The sequence below is a fragment of the Paramormyrops kingsleyae genome, chromosome 23, assembly GCF_048594095.1.
Source record: "Paramormyrops kingsleyae isolate MSU_618 chromosome 23, PKINGS_0.4, whole genome shotgun sequence".
Classification (NCBI taxonomy): domain Eukaryota; kingdom Metazoa; phylum Chordata; class Actinopteri; order Osteoglossiformes; family Mormyridae; genus Paramormyrops; species Paramormyrops kingsleyae.
Window position 1 is genome coordinate 4,445,446 of NC_132819.1, and position 21,497 is coordinate 4,466,942.

A 21,497-nucleotide genomic window follows, 5' to 3' on the forward strand; every position below is an offset into this window, starting at 1 on the left:
AAAGTGCACTCAGGCTCACTGCTGCTGGTGCATCTGAGGTTCTCTGCAGAGGATGTCGATTGATTCAGGTTGTGCTCTCTGGATCCTGCTGAACAAACAGGGTGACGAGCTGTACTACACATCAGGGACGGGGTGCTTGGCAACAAGTACAGAGTAATATATGTCTTGTCCAGAAGGGGGAGCCCCTGGCTGCCTCAATTTGCTGTTTTGATTCATATGAGCCTGTGATCGGACCTAAGAAATGGGAGGGATTAATGGAGAGGGAGCCTTCTTACTGTAAGACAATGAGTTTTATAGTGACTGTTAGGGAGGCCATCAGGGTTACAGGGATGACACTGAACTCACAGGGAATACTTATCACCATACTGTGGGTAGCAGTATCTCACCATGGGAGTAAACTCTCAAACTGTTATCCCTCGTCAGAGTCTGCTGGGAGATGTGGTTCGACACACGGTTGGTCCTCATCTGGCATGCTGCAGAAACGCTGAATGTGGTGACATGGGGTGCAGTTCTGTCAGTCGGCCTGTAGGTGGCGCTACAGAGGTGTCACATTCACATCATAGCCCTTCCACTGTGTGGCCTGTAAGCACACGGCGCCTTATCTCTGCACGGCTCGTGCTATGAGGAGTTAAACTGAACACAGACATTGCTTTAAACCCGTTGAACCCGAACAGCACTCATAATGACCTACATGAATGTAGCTTAATTGGATGTTAGAACTTTACTGCATGTGTCTTTTTAAGCCATAAAATCCTGCCTAGAAACAGTACCTCTCCTGCACACCCCCCCCCCCCCCTTATCTAGCACCTACGGCGCGTGATCACCGCTGCTGGAAGCCGGGAGCGGCTGTGAAGTTTCACCCCCGCTTCCGTGTCGCTGCACGGCTCACGCCTCAGATCATACCGGGTCTATGTGTCGGTGGGCACCAGGCGGGCTCTGTTGGCAGCAGCTGGTGTGAGCCCCCTGCAGCCCCCACCACCACATCGCTTGGTTGTACAAGGTTTCATGCCACGCTACGGAAAATAGCTGCAGGGCCGGGGCTTTGCTCGCTGCCGCCGTCGCGTGTTCTGAACTCGCTGGCTGCATTTCATCACTGTGCCACAAAGCACTGCAGGCAGGGGGCGCTGTAAAGGGAGAGAATCCGACTGTAAAGGGAGAGAATCCCACGTCCGGGTTCATCCATGCTGCTGGGTACAGGAACTCTGTATAGTTTGCTAATCTTTTCATTGTGCAAGCAGCATTCCCCAGGAAGACCAGAGCAGGCTGATCCAGCGACCGACTTCCTGTTCCTCTAATCATTCTGGTAACACTTTACTTAAGGCCATTTTAGTGACTTATAAACACATTCATAATGCATTATAATGCATTCATAAAGAATTACAAACATGACTATAAATATTTATCAAAAGGCATTACACATTATAGCCATGTTTATTATGCATTATGAATGCTTTATAATGCATTATGAATGTTTTTGTAAATTACTAAGAACATGGCCGTGAGTAAAGTGTTACCAACATTCATTTACATCGTTATCTACATGGTAGCAGGAGCCATCGCTGCCATAAATTGTTATCCTCAGAATAATTCTACATTTAAGATGAATCGGAGAGCAGCATGGAAGCTCAGTCGGCCGCGATGCTGACTCACACCTCCTGGATTAGGAGTTCCTGTCTTTGCTCTGTGTGTGTGTGTGACGTTTGGTTCTCCTCCTGCAGTTAGGCTAATTGGTGTCTCTAAATTACCCGTGGAGTGTGTGCAGGTATATGCCCTCCAGTGGGCTGGCATCTCATCCAGGGTGTACCCCAGCCATGTGCCCCACACTGAAGATATCGCCCATCAACATCTCATATACTGGACATAGCCTCTTCAGTACCGGGTCACCAAGCACCTGGAGTCTATTCCAGACCTCAGAGGCCAGGAGATCACGGGGCGGGCGGCATCACGGGGCAGCGGGCGGCATCACGGGCGGCGGGCGGCATCACGGGGCGGGCACACTTTGGCCAATTTAGTGATGCCTGTTTGGCTACCACTGGCAGCACAAGCATATCACCATTGTCTGATGAAAACCACTTTTTAACAATAGTGATTTTAAACTATATGCCCATTCTCTCTTGTCTACTCATAGCATTTGAAACTAACTGACCAACGAAAAGATGTTTCACGAAGTCATCTCTTTAAGTAGAATTTATGTTTGTACTAAGTAACATGTGTATTCAGGATGGTCGTTTGAATGGATTACTTTGTATCGCTTATCAACGATTTAACCTAGCTAACTATCATTATTAATTGTGAATATAAGGTGAGATTAGTTCATATCTTGTTGGCTGTGTAAATGTTTTCATTTGTTGTGCTAAGGGTGTCTCATTACGTTGTTTTAAGTTTATTTTTAAGTACCTCATGAGAAAATGCTTTTTTTTTCATGCTCCCCGCAGGGCTGATCGTGTACCTGGGCATGATGGTCGGTGCATTCCTCTGGGGGGGGCTGGCTGACCGCATCGGCCGCCGGCAGTGCCTGCTCATATCCCTGTCCATCAACAGCGTCTTCGCCTTCTTCTCCTCTTTCGTCCAGGGATACAGCACTTTCCTGTTCTGCCGCCTGCTCTCAGGCGTCGGGTGAGAGAACAGGCTGGCATCTCCTCGGTCACGCGCCCGCATTCACGCCAGTGTCATTATAGCTAACGAGCACCGAAACGGCAAATGCAAGAAAACATTCCCGTAAATGGAGAAAAATCAGATGCAAATGTAAAATTAAAAACTGCAAATGTTGCTTCCAAAACTAACTGAAATGAAATTAAAAAGTAAATATGGCAGAAATATATCTTTTTATAATAAAAAATAATAAAACCACATTGGGAAATAAATAAAACTAAACTGGATTTCAAAGGAAATACAAAAAAAAAAGCTAAAAAATCAAAAACATAATAACCCTGATTCACACTGACCTGACAATGTGCCTCACCAGCTCATTGGTCACATTAAATGATGCAGCCACCATTCATATAGTCCATATTGGCAGATTATGACTCTATCGCAAATGAATGTGGATCTGTTATAATATCTTGGTTCTCTCTGGCCGCTGCGTGGCCATGTTAAGCACATCATGCCTGGTTTATGTCTACGATGTGTGTTTTTCAAAAGTCTACACAGCACAAGGAGGTGAGTCACTTGCCTGTTGACTCATTTTCCTTGTAGCCATGAGTATGAGGTAGAAGTGGATTTGACGGGGAGACGGGGATTAGCCGATGAAAGGGAGGATAAGGAGAATAGGAATCTTTATTGTCACTGCACACAGAGCAGTGAAATGTCACTTAGCAGCACTCGAGCCAGCAGTACAGCATATGCAAAGTGCATAAACAAGGACAATAAATATAGAGACTGAAGTGGATCGACAGAGGAATGAATATTATATACCAGCGTTTCCTGTTTTCTGCCATGGCACACTTTCCGTAAGACAGTGTCTGTGTGAAAAACGCTGCTGTGTACAAGGAAGATTCAGATTAGAAATTCATGTGCAGTATTTGTCTAACAGCTCAAAGTGGTAACAAAATATCAAAGAGTTGCAAATTGCAGAATGAATTTTAGCTGAATACATAGATGGTGCTTAACGAATTACGTTCACGTTTACAGATTTAACAGATGCTTTTGTCCATAACGACATACAAGTGAGGCAGATAGCATGTTACAAACGTACATGTCATCAGGGTTGTCAGGGGTCGCGAACCAGATCTATGGAGAGTCGCTGTGGGGGCGGGGTTTGGGACGGCACCTCAATCAGCCAGTAACTGTAGGTTACTGTAGGGGTTGAGAACCACCGCTTTATTATTGGCTGATTGAGAGGTCATCCCAAAAACCCTCACCCACAGCGGCTCTCCATAGATCTGCTTCGCCACCCCTGAACTAGGCTGAGCTTCCAATGAACGCCCAATATGAGTGAGCAGTTCTGGACCAGGAGAAACACAACAACTTCTGGAGAACCATCTGGAGTGAGACTGCCTGCGTGGTGGATGGCGCTCAAAGTGGCCTCGCTTTTGCCGATGCACCAGTAATTAACCCCCAGTACGTGTCTCTCCCCCCAGGATCGGCGGCTCCATCCCCATCGTCTTCTCCTACTACTCAGAGTTCTTGGCCCAGGAGAAGCGCGGCGAGCACTTGAGCTGGCTCTGCATGTTCTGGATGATCGGGGGCATCTATGCCTCTGCTATGGCCTGGGCCATCATCCCCCACTACGGTATGACTCTCTGTCGCCCCCACAGGCCTGTTTTTATACAACTGACAGCATCCCTCTTCCCAAAGCTCATGTTTCCATGGCTCTTTAACCAAAATACTCCATTTTTCTATCTGATCTGAATAACAATGACTCTCCGCCTCTCTGTCTTTGTCTAGATGTCTTCCCATCACTTTATCTTTCACTCCCTCTTTTGCTCTTCCTTCTCTCTTTCCAATTCAAATAGCTGTTTTTCCAGCATGACTTGTATTGTAGCAAAAAGACATGCAATAAAATGAGTAAAATAGGAGAATTTGCACACGCACATTTAATTTCCCTTGATTCCCCATTTTTCTCCATTCTCTTTAACGCTCCACACCACCCCCTGCAGGCTGGAGTTTCCAGATGGGTTCGGCCTACCAGTTCCACAGCTGGCGCGTGTTCGTACTGGTGTGCGCCTTCCCCTCAGTGGCCGCCATCGCCGCCCTCACCACCATGCCGGAGAGTCCACGCTTCTTCCTGGAGGTGAGTGGACCCTCACCATCCTGCCCCCTGCTGACTAATGATCAAACTGCGCGAAAAAATCAACACTGAATCTTTGTAGCCTGACAAACCATCTGCTTTGTTCCGCAGTTCCTTCAGGCTTAATTCCCCCCTCCCCCCGCATTCCTAATTACCTACGCTGATGTAGCTTAATTAGATATATTTTACTCATGCATCGCTATCCCTCAGACCCTTCGGAAATGTCTTAACGATCGCGTTCCTTTTTTAATAGGTTCAGTAAACCTCGATTGTTCTCCTGTGTGTCTAATGAATTGCTGTTACCCTCATAAGAGTCCGTAATAAGATCCAGAGAGCGTCTGTGACAAGAAGATGTCATTTCACATATTCCAGATGTAATGGCTTCTGCCACAGGGTCTGTCTCACGGTTCCGTCATCTTTGCATGAGGGAGACACGTATTTAATAATAGATCCTGACCACAGTGAGAGAGACCCTCAGTGCTGCTAATTTCAGTGTGCGTGATGAAAGCTAGCCGCTATGCTAACATACCACCAATAGTACTTACCATAGTGTATGAGGTGTTAGCTAGCTTCCACGGTACTATAACCCCAGTGCTGCTTATTACAGTGTATGATATTTGAGGTGGACCACATGGTAATTTACTCCCTATGCAACTTTTCACAGTATGAGGTGTGAGCTAGCCCACATGCTAATATGCCCACAGTGCTACTGGCTATAAGGTGTTAGCTAGCCGCTATGCTACTTAGCCTACATGCTATTGATGGCCGCAAATGCTCTGGATCTTTTGGCAGAATGGGAAGCATGACGAGGGCTGGATGGTTCTGAAACAGGTGCATGACACCAACATGAGGGCCAAGGGATACCCAGAGAGAGTCTTCTCTGTGAGTCCTGGGAAGACCGCCGCCGTAGCCGTTATCGTTGTTCGCTAATGGGAACAGGCTGAAAAAATGAGGCCATTCAGCCAGACTGACAAGGCCATTATGTACCTCAATTCTCTGGCAATAGCGCCATGCACGGCATCTCAATACATGCAGAATTAATGTTCTTTATAATGGCATTATCCCGCTAATCTTGTGGAATGACAGAAAATGTTATTTTTTTTTTGTATTACAATATATTGCCATTTGCCATAATGTCTCCCAAAGCTATTTAACCCTTTATTTGTGGAGAACACCAATGGAAATTAGTATAATATAAATAATTTCTCTTGTCTTTTAAAAGAGCTTGGTTTGTGTAGAAAAATAGGATGTTCTTTCATTAGACTGTATGCCATTACCAGCATTTAAAAATACGTTAGAATCAGCAAGGAATTAGTTTCGGTTCAACTGGTCACATTAAAGTAAAATGAAGTAAATTACATAAATAACATGGAGTGTTAACATCAAGCAACAACTAACCATCAACATAGAGCGTATACAAGTAAGCAAAACAAGACATTTACATTCATGTAAAGAGACAATCCAGCCATCTTGAGTTGGGGAATCTCCGTACTTCATTTAATCCTGCGTCCCTGTGCTGGGGCTCAGGTCACCGCCATCAAGACGGTGAAGCCGATGGACGAGCTGGTGGACATGGGAGGAGACGCAGCAGTGTGGCACAAGCGCTGGAAGATGAAGCTGCTCAGCCTGTTCCAGCAGGTACAGAAAGGAGAGCGCGGCGGGGCGCTGTGTAGCTTAGCAGGTTAGCCATCTGTGCCTGCAGCCGGAAGGTTGTGGCTGCAATTCCAGCGCCGGCTGAGTAATCATATCAGCATCGGGGCCCTGAATGAGGCCCATGACCCCAATTTTTCAGGTCCCTAACACCTAACTTCCAAAACTCACTCGGTCCACGGTTCACGAATTTCTACAGACTTAGTGAACGTCGGAAATGTAACGAAAGTTCTTCGGTAGATTACATAAGGACTGCGTGATCCTGTAACAAAGGATGAGGAAGCCTGACTTTAGGTCATTGACAGTCTCATTTCAAGCACAACAAAGAATAGACTGAGTGAGGTCTGGAAATTGGTACTTCAGTTACTTCTCAGTGATCCTCAATTGTTTGTTGTACTGATCCTAGGGTATCTGCTAAGTAACTGTAATGGAAGGTGGGGCTGTGTAAGGGAGGGTTTTAGGGTCAGGGCCACAGAAGGTGGTAGGAAGGAGACGATCAGAGGGAGACGTTTGGGGGAATTTGCATCGTGGAGCTACAAGTTTATTTCTCCGTCCCAAATCTGCAACATAAGAACTCAGCCTGTACTATGAGGAATGTTTGAGGTGGGTTATTCAGGTCCAGAGAGTAAAAGTCCAGACCAAGATTTTGTTGAATATAAAGAGTTATAGTTACAGAGAACTCAACTGGTTGGTTAAAACAAAAAATTTGACTGGACTTTTACCCTCTGGACCTGAACTGCCCACCTCTGCTGGGCTGTCTGATAAGTTGGTCCCTGGGGGATGGTGAGTTCGTAGCTGATGAGTGTAATTCAGCCTGGTGAGAAGTCAGCGTGTTTCTGCGCTCCAGGTGTGGAGTAACTTCCAGGCCTGCTTCGCCCCTGAGTACCGACGCACCACCCTCATGATGATGGCTGTTTGGTTCACCATGTCCTTCAGGTCAGTAAGCAGCATCTACTTCTGACTTCTACAAGGTCTATGCAAGTCCTGACCATAAACCTCAGTGTATTTTTACTAAGCTCTACTATATGATGGATTTAGTCAATACGGTGGCCTGTACTACGAAGCGGGGTTATCGGGGTAACTTGTTGGATTTAAGGTAGTCTGGGCAAAATGTAAGTGAGCGAATATGAAGTCCATTTAAACTGTGGTACCTTAAATCTGACAAGTTACCCCGATAAACCAGTAACCCTGCTTCGTAGTACAGGCCACTGGGCTTGTCTGTTCACAGTCAATAATAATAATAATAATAATAATAATAATAATAATAATAATAATAAGAAGAAGAAGAAATCCTTTATTTGCCATTTGCACAAGTAGAAATACAGGTACATTTCTCTTCGCCTGTCCCCTCTTGCTGTCCTTAGCTTCACTATGTTGTTGTAGTGCCTGGCAAAGCATACAGTAGCTTATAATTAATAATTAATGATCTCATATTTTACATGGATAATACATCGTTACCCTATGAATTGACCTTTATTTCAAAGCCGCGTTTCCCAGCCCGGTCCCCGGAGACCCACAGATGATCCACATTTTTGCTCCTTCTCAACTCCCTGCCAGACAGTCCACATGTTTGCTCCAAAACGTGGACTGTCTCTGGGTCCCCGAGGAACGGATTGGGAAACACTGTTATAAAGAAAGCCCTTTACACTGAGTTTCTGCCCTTCCGACTTGCAGTTACTACGGCCTGACGGTTTGGTTCCCTGACATGATCAAGTATCTGCAGAAGCAGGATTATGCCAGTCGCACCAAGGTCTTCACCAAGGAGCGTGTGGAGCATGTCACCTTCAATTTTACCCTGGAGAACCAGATCCACCGTAATGGCCGCTACTTCAATGACAAGTGTGTCCCTGCACCAGATTTGCCATAATACATAACGCAGATAATCTACATCACCGCTACATCCTGCTCCTTGATAGAATATGATGTGAAACCCCTGTTTCTGAGATGAAATTTGCTCCAGTTCTGAACACGTATGACTCTCTTTGAAGGTTCATCAACATGAAGATGAAGTCCATGGTGTTTGAGAACTCTGCGTTTGAGGAGTGTTACTTTGAGGACATCACATCGAGCAACACATTCTTCAAGAATTGCACCTTCATCTCCACTCTCTTTTACAACACAGGTGAGGACAGCACATCTTGGGGAGGAATCAATTGTTGCATTTCTCTTTTTTGTAGAATGTCCTGAGTGAGTGACATACAGTGGTACCTCAGTACTCAAACTCATTAGAACTCAAACTTCTTAAAAGTCGAACCAACCAGTTTGAAAAAAAATGACGTAGAACTCGATCTGAATCTCAGAAGTTGAACCGTGAACGCCGACCTAAGATAACTTGTACACGTGAGGAAATGAGTCACACGGCACATCTCTCAGCGGAAACAAAGGGTAACGCTTCAGTCTCAGCCTCGCATTCTCTGTGATAGCATCGTTTGTTTGTGATAGTGCTTTTTTTATTGAAAATATCAGGTAATACACTGTACTTTATATCATTTTGGTAGCCATTGCTCACCAAAAAGTTATGTAATAACAAATGTGGGGCATGGCCTGGGGTAGTGTTGGGGTAGTGTTGGGGCATGGCCTGGGGTAGTGTTGGGGTAGTGTTGGGGCATGGCCTGGGGTAGTGCTGGGGTAGTGTTGGGGCATGGCCTGGGGTAGTGTTGGGGCATGGCCTGGGGTAGTGTTGGGGCATGGCCTGGGGTAGTGTTGGGGTAGTGTTGGGGCATGGCCTGGGGTAGTGTTGGGGTACATTCTTATCGTTTTAGAAGCCATTAAAAAAATGTTATGCACGGCGTTTATTTTCTTACTTCATAAATTACTGTTTTGATAAATATGCTTAGATGTGTTTAGTATATATATGCGCTTCTTGTTTTATCCTGTTCATTTTGTGTTTAAATGCTAAAAGAAAAACATGTTTAGGTGTAATTTTTTGGGGCCGGGAACCAATTAATTGGTTTCCATTATTTCTTATTGGGAAATTTTCGATCAGAATTCTTAGGATTCGAGTTCTGAATTGATTAAGTTTGAGTTCTGAGCTACCACTGTACTAAATTAAGTTTAATTGTGATACTGTTTTCATAATTATGTCACATGCAGTCTTGAGCCTACTGCTGCTCCTTGTATTTTGAGTTTGTGTTCTCTGTTACAGTTTTTCTGGACATCATCTGTAATCTTTAAGAAATTATTCATGTTCGTATGCATAAAGAGAACACCCAGAGCTGTGGTTACAGAAAATAAAACATAACATGATGTCAACAAAATTATGGTTGTGGCCAGTGTTGGTACTTCAGGTCCAGAAACTAAAAATCCAGACCAAGATTTTGTTTCTACCAACCAGTTGAGTTCTCTGTGACTGCGACTCTTTATGTTCACCTGGTTGGTAGAAACAAAATCTGGGTCTGGATTTGTAGTTTCTGAACAGGAAATGCCCAGCACTGCTTATGACAAATGGTGAAGGATTAGCTGCAGAAAATATATCAGAATTAGCTGGTAGGACACCCTAGACGTCATTTTCACAGACAAAAAGTATGGCTGACGTGGATGGAAAAAAAAATCCAGCTTTTAGTGTGAAGACACACGTTTACTTCCTTTTCTCACACTTCCTGCCCTGCCACCCAGATCTGTTCAAGTACAGGTTGATCAACAGCCGTCTGATAAACAGCACCTTCCTGCACAACAAGGAAGGCTGCATCCTGGACTTCAGCGACGACAACAACGCCTACATGATCTACTTCGTCAGCTTCCTGGGCACACTCGCCGTCTTGCCCGGCAACATCGTGTCCGCCCTGCTAATGGACAAGATCGGACGTCTGAGGATGCTCGGTAGCCATTTTGTTGACTTTATTGATGTTGATGTCAAGCTATGACTTAATAACCTTGTAGTTTATCCTTAATCTAACCAGTTTACCAATCAGGTGAAAATATGACCACCACCTGCCTTTCTGATGTGCTCAGGCGAGTTTTACTTTCACAAAAATGTTCTGAGGGCAGAAGGAAAAAATGACTGGTTCAAAGCGATAACCAGTCAGATTGTAGAAGAGGTGGGGTCAGGCAACTAGAGGAGGCGGGTCCAATCAATAAGATGCCTCCTCTAGTTGCTTGGACCCACCTCCTCTACACTCTGATTGGTTATCTCTCTGATCATTTTTCCTTCTGCCCTTAGAACATTTTTGTGCAATTGAGCTTCTGATGTCAGTCATTGTGATATTACAGCATCCATTCCTTTCTCATTTTCGGTTTTCTTCTCCTCCTCCTCTTCATCACTGCAGCGGGATCCAGCGTGATGTCGTGTATCAGCTGTTTCTTCCTGTCATTCGGCAACAGCGAGTCGGCCATGATTGCTCTGCTCTGCCTATTTGGCGGTATCAGTATTGCCTCTTGGAATGCCTTGGATGTCCTGACAGTGGAGCTGTACCCTTCGGATAAACGGTAATCCCCTCTGCCCCATCAGTATCTTAGCATCTATTGGTGTCACTCACCATGACCATGTGTTGGATAAGCAGTTATGGGAGATGGATGGATGAATGAGTGATTTGTGTTTAAATAATGCTAATCTTTAATCACTAAAATGCTATTCCCTCCTTTATGCTGAGAACAGTCCCTGTCTGCAGCACTTTGACCGCTGCTGCATTAACCGTATTCCTTTTTCAGTACAGGAATGAATCTAGAGTTTCATGCATTTCATGACAACAGTTGCCTGTATTGTTAGGACAGCATGTTACAGCACCACCTGGTGGTGAGATATAATATTTGCAAATATTTTCCTTTTCGTAGTTTCTGTCAGCTTTCTAATGAAACAATGTGGATCAAATATCAAATGGAAGTAGTGTATAATTTCCTTTTAATCAATGATTTCAGCTACAATTAACTAAAATTAGCATTATCCAATTCCATTCATAATGGTTTAATGATGAAAAATGGGCTTCACATCCATTTTTAAAAAGCTATACGAACTTGCTGACACATAATCATTCCTGTGCCTGCAGAACAACAGCGTTTGGTTTCCTCAACGCCCTCTGCAAGCTGGCAGCCGTTCTGGGCATTAGCATCTTCACCTCCTTCGTGGGCATCACCAAAGCCGTGCCCATCCTGTTCGCCTCGGGGGCACTGGCCGCCGGCAGCTTCCTGGCCCTCAAGCTGCCTGAGACACGGGGCCAGGTGCTGCAGTAGGGTGCTGCCACCAGCAGAGGGAGCAGTGGAGCCCGAGCAGCCTCACTGTGACCTGAGCCCACCCAAGCCCCAGCCCCATAATCCCAGGTGACTGCGAGGGGGCCACGTGTTGCAAGCTACACCTATAAACCACAGAACAACCGTCTCCATTATCCGGAAACCAGTGACAATCACTTTTCAGCTGCTTCAAGGTCGAGTATGTTTTTGAGGTTAAGAACCTTCTTAAAGTCCAAGTGAATGCTGTGCTCTGTGTTGAGCTGAAACATATGTTGTGTTTGGGTTAAACTGGAGCATCCTCTCCCAGGAGTTGTCCAAACATGTACAAAGCTTTTTGCTGGGTAATATTCCTTAAATGTTAGGTTTCTTAACTTTATTGTGTTGTCCATATACTCAGAAAATATTCAATATTTGGCCACATATCACTGTCCTGTCCGACAGTCAACTGTACGTGACAGAGATAAATCCCCCCCATTTTGTACAGCACAAAGCTTCACATTACTAGGCAAACCATCTTCAGGAATTATTTATCCAACTGGAAAGTTGCAAACATGATTAACATCCATTCTTCAACATGAAGTTGTCCCTGGAACTATGGGGCGGGACTGGTGGCCTTAACTTTGAGCCATGTAAAATTTTCCCTTTCCTATTCAATAAAGACACATTTTACTCAGAAAGCTACCACAAATACCCATCACATAAACAATGGACTGCGCACAGCCAAGGTCACCCTCACGCCTTCTTATGGGTAGCTGAAATTTTTCCCATCAGATGAGGGACAGACACTTTTTTGCATTTTAGATGACCTTCATCTGAAGGTACTGATGTCCATGGCAACTGGGTAAATCCTTTGATACCTAAGCTAGCTGAACCAAGGCCCATTTTACCCTCTTTACCAGTGAAAATGCAGAGATATTGTATGTTTCTTACAGTAATTAACTGTAGCTTAACTGTCATTAATAGATCTAGTACATTCCAGGTTTACTTTCTCGTGATCAGAGTAGAGGGATAACAGCACTTTTCAGTTCAGCTGAAGCAGAAACAGAAGAACTGAACTCGTATTCTTGGGTGGAACCACTTAAAATTCGTCTTTATTGAAAATTATAATGCTCTGCCAGTCAGTCTGTGTAGCATTCAGAAATGCTTGCAAAGCCGATGTCAGAATGGATATTGAGACTGGTGGAATTCGCCCTTTATCTTAATGTACGCTCCAGATCTCACCATATTCTGCCATCGTGGAATAGTGGTCTGCTGGTGGGGAAGATGAACCTTACAGCACTCCAGTTTGAGCAAGTAGCTCACTGGCATTTTGGACGACTTCCTAGAATTTGTCTGATGTCCTTGAAAATCGCTGAAGGATCTGGGGGTTGAATTACATTCAGGACATTGACTTGCTTCAATAATATCCCCCCCCCCCCCCCCCCCGCTCTCCCATTTTGCCTGAATGCCACGAGTGACTGGTTTTTGTTTTAGTGTTTTTCAAACCTCAAACAATCATACTTCCCACAAAAAACCAAGGAAATGAGCAGTAAATAAAAACAGTTCCTTTATGCCTCCATTATTATCAAAGGATTAATAATCAAGTAAAGCCTATAAATCCCGGTGCTGTGAAGGAGCGAAAACATGGACCGTCTGTGGGTCCCCAGGGACCGGGTTGGGAAACATGAATTCTTTAAAAAAGGCAATTAAAGGGGCTTGTATGCTGGACTAAAAATTCCAAAACATGAGAAATAACCATGCCTTTGATACGAAGCAATGCCACAATACGATCTGCTATCCGTGGTCCAGCATGTGAGTTGATGTTGTTTTAGTTTTATCAGAGTGCATGTATATCGTACACATGGTAGGACTGAGGGGCTGATACTCATTAGGCTGTTTTAACTATAAGCCATCTCTGATCTTCTCTTCACAGACCTTTGTCACCCTTCTTAACCCCGCCCACATTCTACATAGCCACCCCCCATCATTTGTGGCCACACCCTTGTGATGTTGGCCACACCCACTTTTCATAGCCCCACCCCTAGTCTTTGAAGCCAAACCAAATGTGCTCCTTCTCTGTTTTGGTTGTGTAGTTATCAACAGCGTTAGGTGTGCGTGTTTTGATAGGAGATCAATTGTCCATGGACGTGAGTGAGACTGTCATCTTTCAAACCGTCCAAAGAAATTGGGCAAAAGATTTAGAAAAGCACAACGTGGTCCAAACAGATATTACCAATGTAGGTTTCTTTTTAAAATAATTTATGATATATAAACGTAAATAAATGAAAACCTGAAAAGAGGTATTATTACTATTATTGTGGGGGAAAATGTTCTAGCTATTTCAAAAGAATATAAAGTAAAAGAGAGAATAAATAAACTTCCTGTTTCAGTTTATGTAAAACTGTAGCAAGACGATTAGTCTTAGATTTATATATGATATATGTATATATTTTGGTTTATTTATTGATGGTGGGTAAAATCACATTGTTTTAAAGCAAACAGATCTATTTTATTGATATGCAGTGTGTTTGTTATTGTTGTCTTTCATGTCTTAGGCCATGAACATGGAGACTGGAGTGTGTTCATATAAAGTATCTGTGGGCATATGAGTGTGTGAGTCGGACTGTGTGTGGATATGCAGTCTGAGTATACTATTAAATGTATTCTCTTTTTTTATTATTTTTCTACCTATTTAACACCTGTGTATAATTGAAGTCCAGTTGTTGATTGTTTTGTGATAAATGTTACTAAAGGGAGTGAAAGTGAGGAGAGCTTTCAGAGCCGCAGTGAGGAGCTGGAATGCATTTTTATGCTCAGAAAGCTTAGACGGTCATTGTCTCCGGCCTCCTGACTGATCCTGATGCAGCTCCAGTTTATCTAAGATCTGAATTACCCAGCATCCAGATCCACACGTTTCTGCAGTTTTGTTAACACGGGGTTTTAACTGGTGCTGGAGTTATTTTTAACATTTAAATGATAGATTTTTTAGTTTTTTAGTTTTCTAAAACATGTAAACATGGTTGGAAACTATCTACGATTATTAGTGAAAAGAGCATTTTAAATTCCAGCAAACAAACAAACAAAATGCTTTTGTCTCTCAAATGTATGATAATAGGGTTAAGCAGCAGCTTCAAACACTTCATGCTGTATTTTTATTTTTTTTGTTTCAAAGTTGTGGCAAGAAAAATGTTTCTGTTTTTTGCTTTGATGTCCTTCTTTAGTAGGGGCTGGTGGTGGGTACAGCTGGCGTTTTGGTGAATGCCACAGGACACACTGGCATCCAAGCGACCTCCTCATGTTTCTCCATTGTGCCTCCTGATCTGCCAGATGTTGGCTGGTTCTTTCAGTGGTCTCCCCTTGGCTTCCTTGTGGAACGCTGACAGAGGATAATTTCAATTTCAAAAAACAAATTCAAAACAATTGACACAAATACATTTACACTGGCAGTTAACCATGACCACAGCAACATGACCATTCCTGTGGTCCAGCATCTCCTGAAACAGCCAATGTCCAGACGACTCACTTCACATGCTAGAGGTGAAAGTCCTAGAGTTCCGCCTTTTGTAACAGCAAATAGCACAGAGATAGAAAAGCCCACAAACAAGACAGGGTTTTCACGCCATAAAGATGTCTTTATTTTAACCAGGTAATAGAAAACAACAGCACAACATTAGATTTGTACTCTAAGGTCTGAAATCTAAGGGTGACTTGTGAGCTCAGTGGGCAAAGCAGTGGAAAGGTAGCAGTGGACCAAAAAAGCACTAAAAAACTAATGTACTGTGAGCACAATGCTACACAACCTGCCCGTTCATCGCCACAGAAGGGCTCTGTGACAGTATGCTGTGCTCATTCTAACATATTTGGCCTCCTGATTGGTGGATGTCAAAATGCCATGTTAGCGTTAGTCTTTCCAAGGCTCTGTTCTGCTTAGTCCATCCAACATTCAGTTTAACTGTCCATCGTGTGGCTGTGCTGTCAACTGTCCACTTGGGGCCCCCTCGCACTAGTATGACCCCCCCCCCCCAGCTGTAATGACAATCAGCATGTTTCACATCTTCTTGTTTTCCTCCTCTTGAATAAATGGCTCAGCAGCGAGTGAAATGCATTATCTCTGAAACGAAAGGCGATAAAATAGTGGAACAGTATTGATGGTATTGGACTGGTCTAGAAGATAGGTCACTACAGCTCCTGTTTGTTATTCTTAAACAATGTTAGAAATAGTGTTTGGTTTCGTCCAATTCATCAAACCCATAGAGAGACTGATGTCTTCTTAAACTCGTAAAAATATTTTTTATTTTTTAGCGACCAGCTGAACACTTCATTATGATGTAACAAAGAATATGAAAGCATTTACTGTAATTTGTTTTGGTTCCAGGCACGGCCACCAAACCAGGCCAGCTGTGATCCCAGCCCCCCCCCCCTTTAAAAGCACATTGACTTTGGAAAAATGGATTAATATTGGCTGTCAGTTAGGAAGGATGCGTAGCATGCTTGTGGTCAGAAATGTCTTTCGTATATCGATCGTGTGTTTATTTGCTAAATCCTAATATGACGCATTGATCCGTTTCTCTGTCGTGCAACATCGATCCCCGTGTGATGCTTCGTAAACGATTTCTGCAGAGTGCTACAGCTTGGTTCTGTTACCATCCTCCTTCGTAAAACCTTTACGTAACGATAACTAAGGACTGTGGTTTTTTTTTTGTAATTCTGGGGGTGTGGTTTGACCGATTTTTCCATTCGGAGACTGGGGAACGACATTATGTGCAAGCTAATCGAAGCAATAATAGATACAAGCGTTTCCGCTGCTGTGGCTCCACTGCGGAGACCCCACTGAAGTTCAGCACACAGACGCTGCAGGTTTCTCTACACACCAGGCTACATGCGGATAAGGCCCATGTGTCCGGTTCCTCGCCAAGAGCCCCCAGTTCTGTGAAAGCTCTTATCAGATATCGGTTCTGTTTTGCCATTATTTCAACGTGAGTGGGATCTTAACATGTTATCACTGTACTGTGCTGTAGAAAATCGTAGGTGTTTGTATGTGAATGTATAAATAAGTGGGGAAAAAAATCTTTAAAAAGGCACAAAAAACAACAACCTAAATTACAGAACACTATTGTATGTTGTCTTTAATTTGTGTGTTTTGTAAAAGAGAGTTGGAAAAAAGACCTGAATAAACATCAGTAACAAATACTACTGGATATGGCGAGTATTTTCCTGTAACGCTGTCGAGGTGCTGTTTTACGATGTGTGGGAGGTTCATTCCTGTCTTTTTGTTGTCCTTGTTCAGATCAGCGGAGTTTAAAATTATGGTGATTGACAGTCGATACTAAACTAAAACTTATAAGTGCTATAATAAAAAAAATAATGTAAACTGGTTTTGACTTTGTTTTGTCTCCACATTTACTGTTTTGTTGTTATTCAGGGTGGAAGGCCTTATATATCTGGTCTTCTTTTTAAAACAATGAAAACAAAGTATGTACATATTTCATTGAGCGTTTTGTGTAGTGTCTTAAAGGACTGCATACAATATTTGTAATTACCGTGGTAACCATTAGCAAGATGGGAATGGGACATATCTGTTCAGTTTTGCCAGCAATTGTGATAGATAATATCACTATTAGATGCCATTAAATGTTAGATTGAAACTTCCGGCAAAGATACTGCTTAATTTGCCTTTTGTTTATTAAAACAATCCATTGGTTCATCAAACAGTTTGCCCCATAAGTTAGCAGGATAGCGATTTGCTAGCAAGGTGACTGCTGTGACCTCAGGCAATTGAGGAACAGATCTACTGTAGTCAAAAAGCATTACACCATGGTAGGGACTTCATCGCTTCCACCATCACTGTACTGTGAATGTGTGAGTATCATTTTGTTCTTTTGATTTGTGTTCTGCCTCTTCTGCATCTTTCCCTCTAATTCCGCTTTAAATCGGCTGACCTTGATCTTAATCTCAAATCTGACAAACGAATTGCATCTCACCAAGATCCCTGTACGATTTCAATCACGCTGACACACGTCGTCCACCAGGCGGCGCCAAACAGCCAAAGAATACGAGTTTTGTCTGCGCGTTTTTTTTAAGTCTTCGGGGATTCAAATAGTTATTTTAGATTAACGGGACGAAATGTAATTCTACTCAAATAATTAAATATCAACATTACGGAAGCACCATTCAACGTTTGGGTGCTTGAGTGGCGTTTCGAAAAAGATGTTTCGCCTGCCTGAGTGTGGAAGGCCGTTGTGTATATACAGGTATGATTTGTAGGTCTATCTTTAAATACAAGTCAAAATAAATATCTTAGTATTCTATGCCAAAAACTGGAAGCCAAATTTAAGTTATATTTTGTTGTGTGTCCCAGTGTTTCGCTGGGATATGGCGGAATCTGCATTCATTTGTAAAGACGGCTATTTTGTACTGAACATTAGGATTCATCCGTAATGCAAGCGATAAAAGGACTTTGACCAAATAATTCTTTTACAACTAGGTACATTTATTTCATTAAAAATATCTTTGTTACGTGGCCATGTACGGCCTAAGCGTCCGAATGGAAATTCACACATTTTCTTTGAACTTGCATTTATTTAATTTTATTTTTTACATTTTACATCTGATAACTGCAGCAACTATTTATCGACTTTGCAACGTTTTTGGATCTTTCATTTGCCGACTCCTGGACCTTATCGTATAATTTAGTGTACCTACCAGGAAAGTGAGTATAAAAGTGAAGTTTATTTATATTACTCGATAAGATATAAAAGCCTGCGTCGCAGACGAAGCCACACAGACCTGAAATGCGTATTCAGCTTGAGGGCAGCTTAACCCCTTAATGCAGGTACGAAAAGAGAAATGAATCCTTCATATAAAACGCATATTTATTTGTCTATGTGACGTACAAGACCATAACTGAATGTAAGGTAACATAGGAATATATTTCAGTAGTATGGCAGGCATAAAATGTATGTGTTTTAAATATACTAAAAGTGTGACGAAATTTCACAGAGAGCAAAGCAATAACACGTTAATATAAATAAACATAAAAAGCATGATGTGGAAATAGTGCATTAATTACAGAGGAGCATGCTCCTGCAGTTGTATATCGAGTTGTGACATAAGGGCTCAGTGGATTGACCTATAACTCTGGAAGCCAGTATGTTACTGTCAAAGATGGTTGTACGGCCAGAGTTGGGAGTCCCTTAGGGAGCTTGGGATAGCGTGGAGGCTGAAGGGGGTCTACTTTCCCAGGGTCGTGTCAGCCGGTCCCCACAGCCGCTCCTCGGTGGGTCTGCGAGGGAGGCTCCGTGACTGGTGTCACCTCTCGTCCGCAGAAAAAAGCAAACAATGGCCATGACCACTTTATGGCCCCATGCGTTACAGGGGGGCTGTTTAGTTTGTAGGGACAGACCGAGTGCAGATGGACATTAAGGTGGTGTCGGGGGGGGGGGGGGGGCAATCGGCGTGGCTGAAGATGGCTGTGACTACAGAAGGAGGGACACGGAGCCTCTCTGGGAGGTAGAAGTTTGGGAACTGCAGAGCTGCAAGGCGTGATGGGTAATGAATGCCAGATGCTGTCGTGCTTTAGCTAGGTGCCTTAGCCGACTCCCGCACCCCTCCTCCTTGATGCAGCCTAGATTGATCCCAGAGGTTGTGGATAAATCACCCAGAGCCAATGAGGAGTATTTACCGCCTGAGTGGGTTTGGTTTGCTCTGTTGATGTGGGATTTTGCCTGGGAATTTTGCAGGCTGGTGGAGTAGGGGAGGGGGGTTAAGGTGGTGGGTGTCCTGGAGGGAACTGGGAGGGGTTTCTTTATGCCCTGGGGGTAGGAGCAGACACAGAGATAGCTGACTTGGGCTGGGCTGTGTTGGGTGCGGCCCCTCTGGTCACCTGAAGACTCCTTGAAATGGATCCATGTAATTTTCCATTTGCTTTACTTCCATCGGTTTCTGTCTCAGCAGAACATAAGCGTGATTATTTTAGTGAAAACATCTAATAGAGCGAAATGTACCCCAGCTGAACTATAATTCCGCCATAGTTTAGCGTTACGCTCATCGTTACTGAAAAGCCCCAGAATTATTACATCCTGTGGGAATAATAGATCTAGTCCAGCTGACCAGTGAGACCTTAAAGTCCTACTTGAATTATAATTTATTTGAAAATGAATGTATGAAAACAATGCGTACACAAACCATAAAATATTCCATTTCTAATATTTGGTGTGAATGATATCATAGACTTGTTTTCTTTGGACTCCAATATTTGAGAATAAATGGAAATATGTTTTTTTCTTGTATGACAATGTTTTGCAGTCTTTAAATATTCAAGATAGTTGCATCTAAAAAAATTAGGTTTAATCATTGAAAATACTCACCATGTGCTTTGACAACAGCTTCACAAACAGAGAATTCTGTTAAATTTTCGCAGGAAATCCCAAGCCTTCTGCTCCACTCCTCATAGTTCTTGTTACTTGCTTTTCCTTGACTCGTCTATCCAGTTTTTTCCACACCAGTTTTATGAGATTGTGGTCTGGAGCCTGACTGGCTGGATTGTAAGACTGAGTTGTCCGTTACTTTCCTTATGCGGCGGCTAATTCTTGCACAATTTTGAGGTGTGTTTCAGGTTGTTATCTTGCAGATGAATGAAGGACTGCCCAATCAGTTGTAATCCTGGTGGAATGGAATGCCTTTGAAGTATGCTATGATAACCATGCTGGTTGAGATTGACATGGATTTGGTAAAGATCACCAGCTCAAAGCAACCCCAGGCCATGTCATTGATTTCTCCTGGGAACCACATATGTAGAACTTATGCACTCACCCCCTCCGTGACTTATAAATGCATGGTAATTTGACCCAAATATTCCAAACGTTTGACCATTAGTTAGGGGTTATGGTTGTCTTTTACATTAAGGATATGGTTAGGGTTAGGGCTAGGGTTGGAGTTTGGATTGGCATTAGGGTAAGGGTTAGCATTAGTGTTAAGGTTGGTGTTGCATTAGGGTTCTGGTTCACAGTAGGCTTAGTGCTAGGTTTGGTATTAAGGTTAGAAGTAGGTTTAGGAATAAGTTTAAGATTGGCATCACCGTAAAGAGCGCTAATTTACAATTGTGCTAGAGTTGGGATAGATTTTGGCATTAGGGTTGGTTTTAGGATTTAGTTCAAATCGGGATTAAGATATACTTTCAGCAAGGATTTTATGGCAAATGTGGCATTTCTCTTTTATCCTTGTTTATCATGGAAGTAATATGGTTCATTGATATTTCAATTAGGTTTTAGATTAAAACTGAAAGTAGGTGAGCTCTAAAGCTTTTGCTGCTTTCACAGACAACATTTTTGCCAAAGTTACCCCACTGTGACCCAGGAGCTTATATGAAAGGTAAATAAGCAAAGCTTTGGAAGGGACGTCCCCACAGGTGGGCGTGGCTGACAAGTCATTGGTTAGACAGTGGAGATAATCTTGCCATTAATATGAGAAGAGAGCACAGAAAGTAGCTGTGAGCTCGATACTTCATATTAATGCTGTTTGAGTATGTATGTAGTAATGTAGAGAGTATAGTGATTAATAATAATACCAGTAGGTAATACAGTGAAAGGCTCAGGCAGAGATTATGGTGCCGTATCCATATTGCAGCTCTACCACACTTTGACTCTGCCTGCTGTCAGTGGATTGACGCACGTCCAGGTTCCTCGGCTTGTTCTAGATGTTTAGTCCCCAAGGAGTGAGTGAGAGCAGCCGAGGCATCAGGTAGTATAATGAGTTGGAGGAGTTGAATTGGTGACCGGAAGGTTGCTAGCTCATATCCCAAAGAGCAGCAGTTAAGTTAGAATGGCAATTAAGTTGGAGCGCAGTGCTGTACCGCTGAAAGTGTGAGGTTTCAGTCAAAGGCAGCTTGTAGGTGAGCAGAATGCGTTTCTGAATGATTAAGCTGAGCACAGCTCTAAAGACAGATGATAAACAGGGTGGGGGGGGGCACAGCAGGAGT

General features: G+C 43.3%; 1 protein-coding gene across 1 annotated transcript in view; it reads left to right on the top strand.

The window, feature by feature from the left end:
• The window catches only part of LOC111853483 (synaptic vesicle glycoprotein 2A-like), a 44,568-nt gene extending 27,854 nt beyond the window's left edge, over positions 1-16,714 (top strand). The window contains exons 3-13 of the mRNA XM_023830418.2: positions 2,436-2,616; positions 4,080-4,231; positions 4,599-4,732; positions 5,522-5,611; positions 6,257-6,367; positions 7,227-7,315; positions 8,054-8,218; positions 8,368-8,501; positions 9,995-10,198; positions 10,645-10,804; positions 11,362-16,714. Coding sequence (XP_023686186.1) covers positions 2,436-2,616; positions 4,080-4,231; positions 4,599-4,732; positions 5,522-5,611; positions 6,257-6,367; positions 7,227-7,315; positions 8,054-8,218; positions 8,368-8,501; positions 9,995-10,198; positions 10,645-10,804; positions 11,362-11,545 — 1,604 coding nt within the window. The 3' untranslated portion in view covers positions 11,546-16,714. The remainder of the gene's footprint in view (positions 1-2,435; positions 2,617-4,079; positions 4,232-4,598; positions 4,733-5,521; positions 5,612-6,256; positions 6,368-7,226; positions 7,316-8,053; positions 8,219-8,367; positions 8,502-9,994; positions 10,199-10,644; positions 10,805-11,361) is intronic.
• The last annotated feature ends 4,783 nt before the right edge of the window (positions 16,715-21,497 follow it).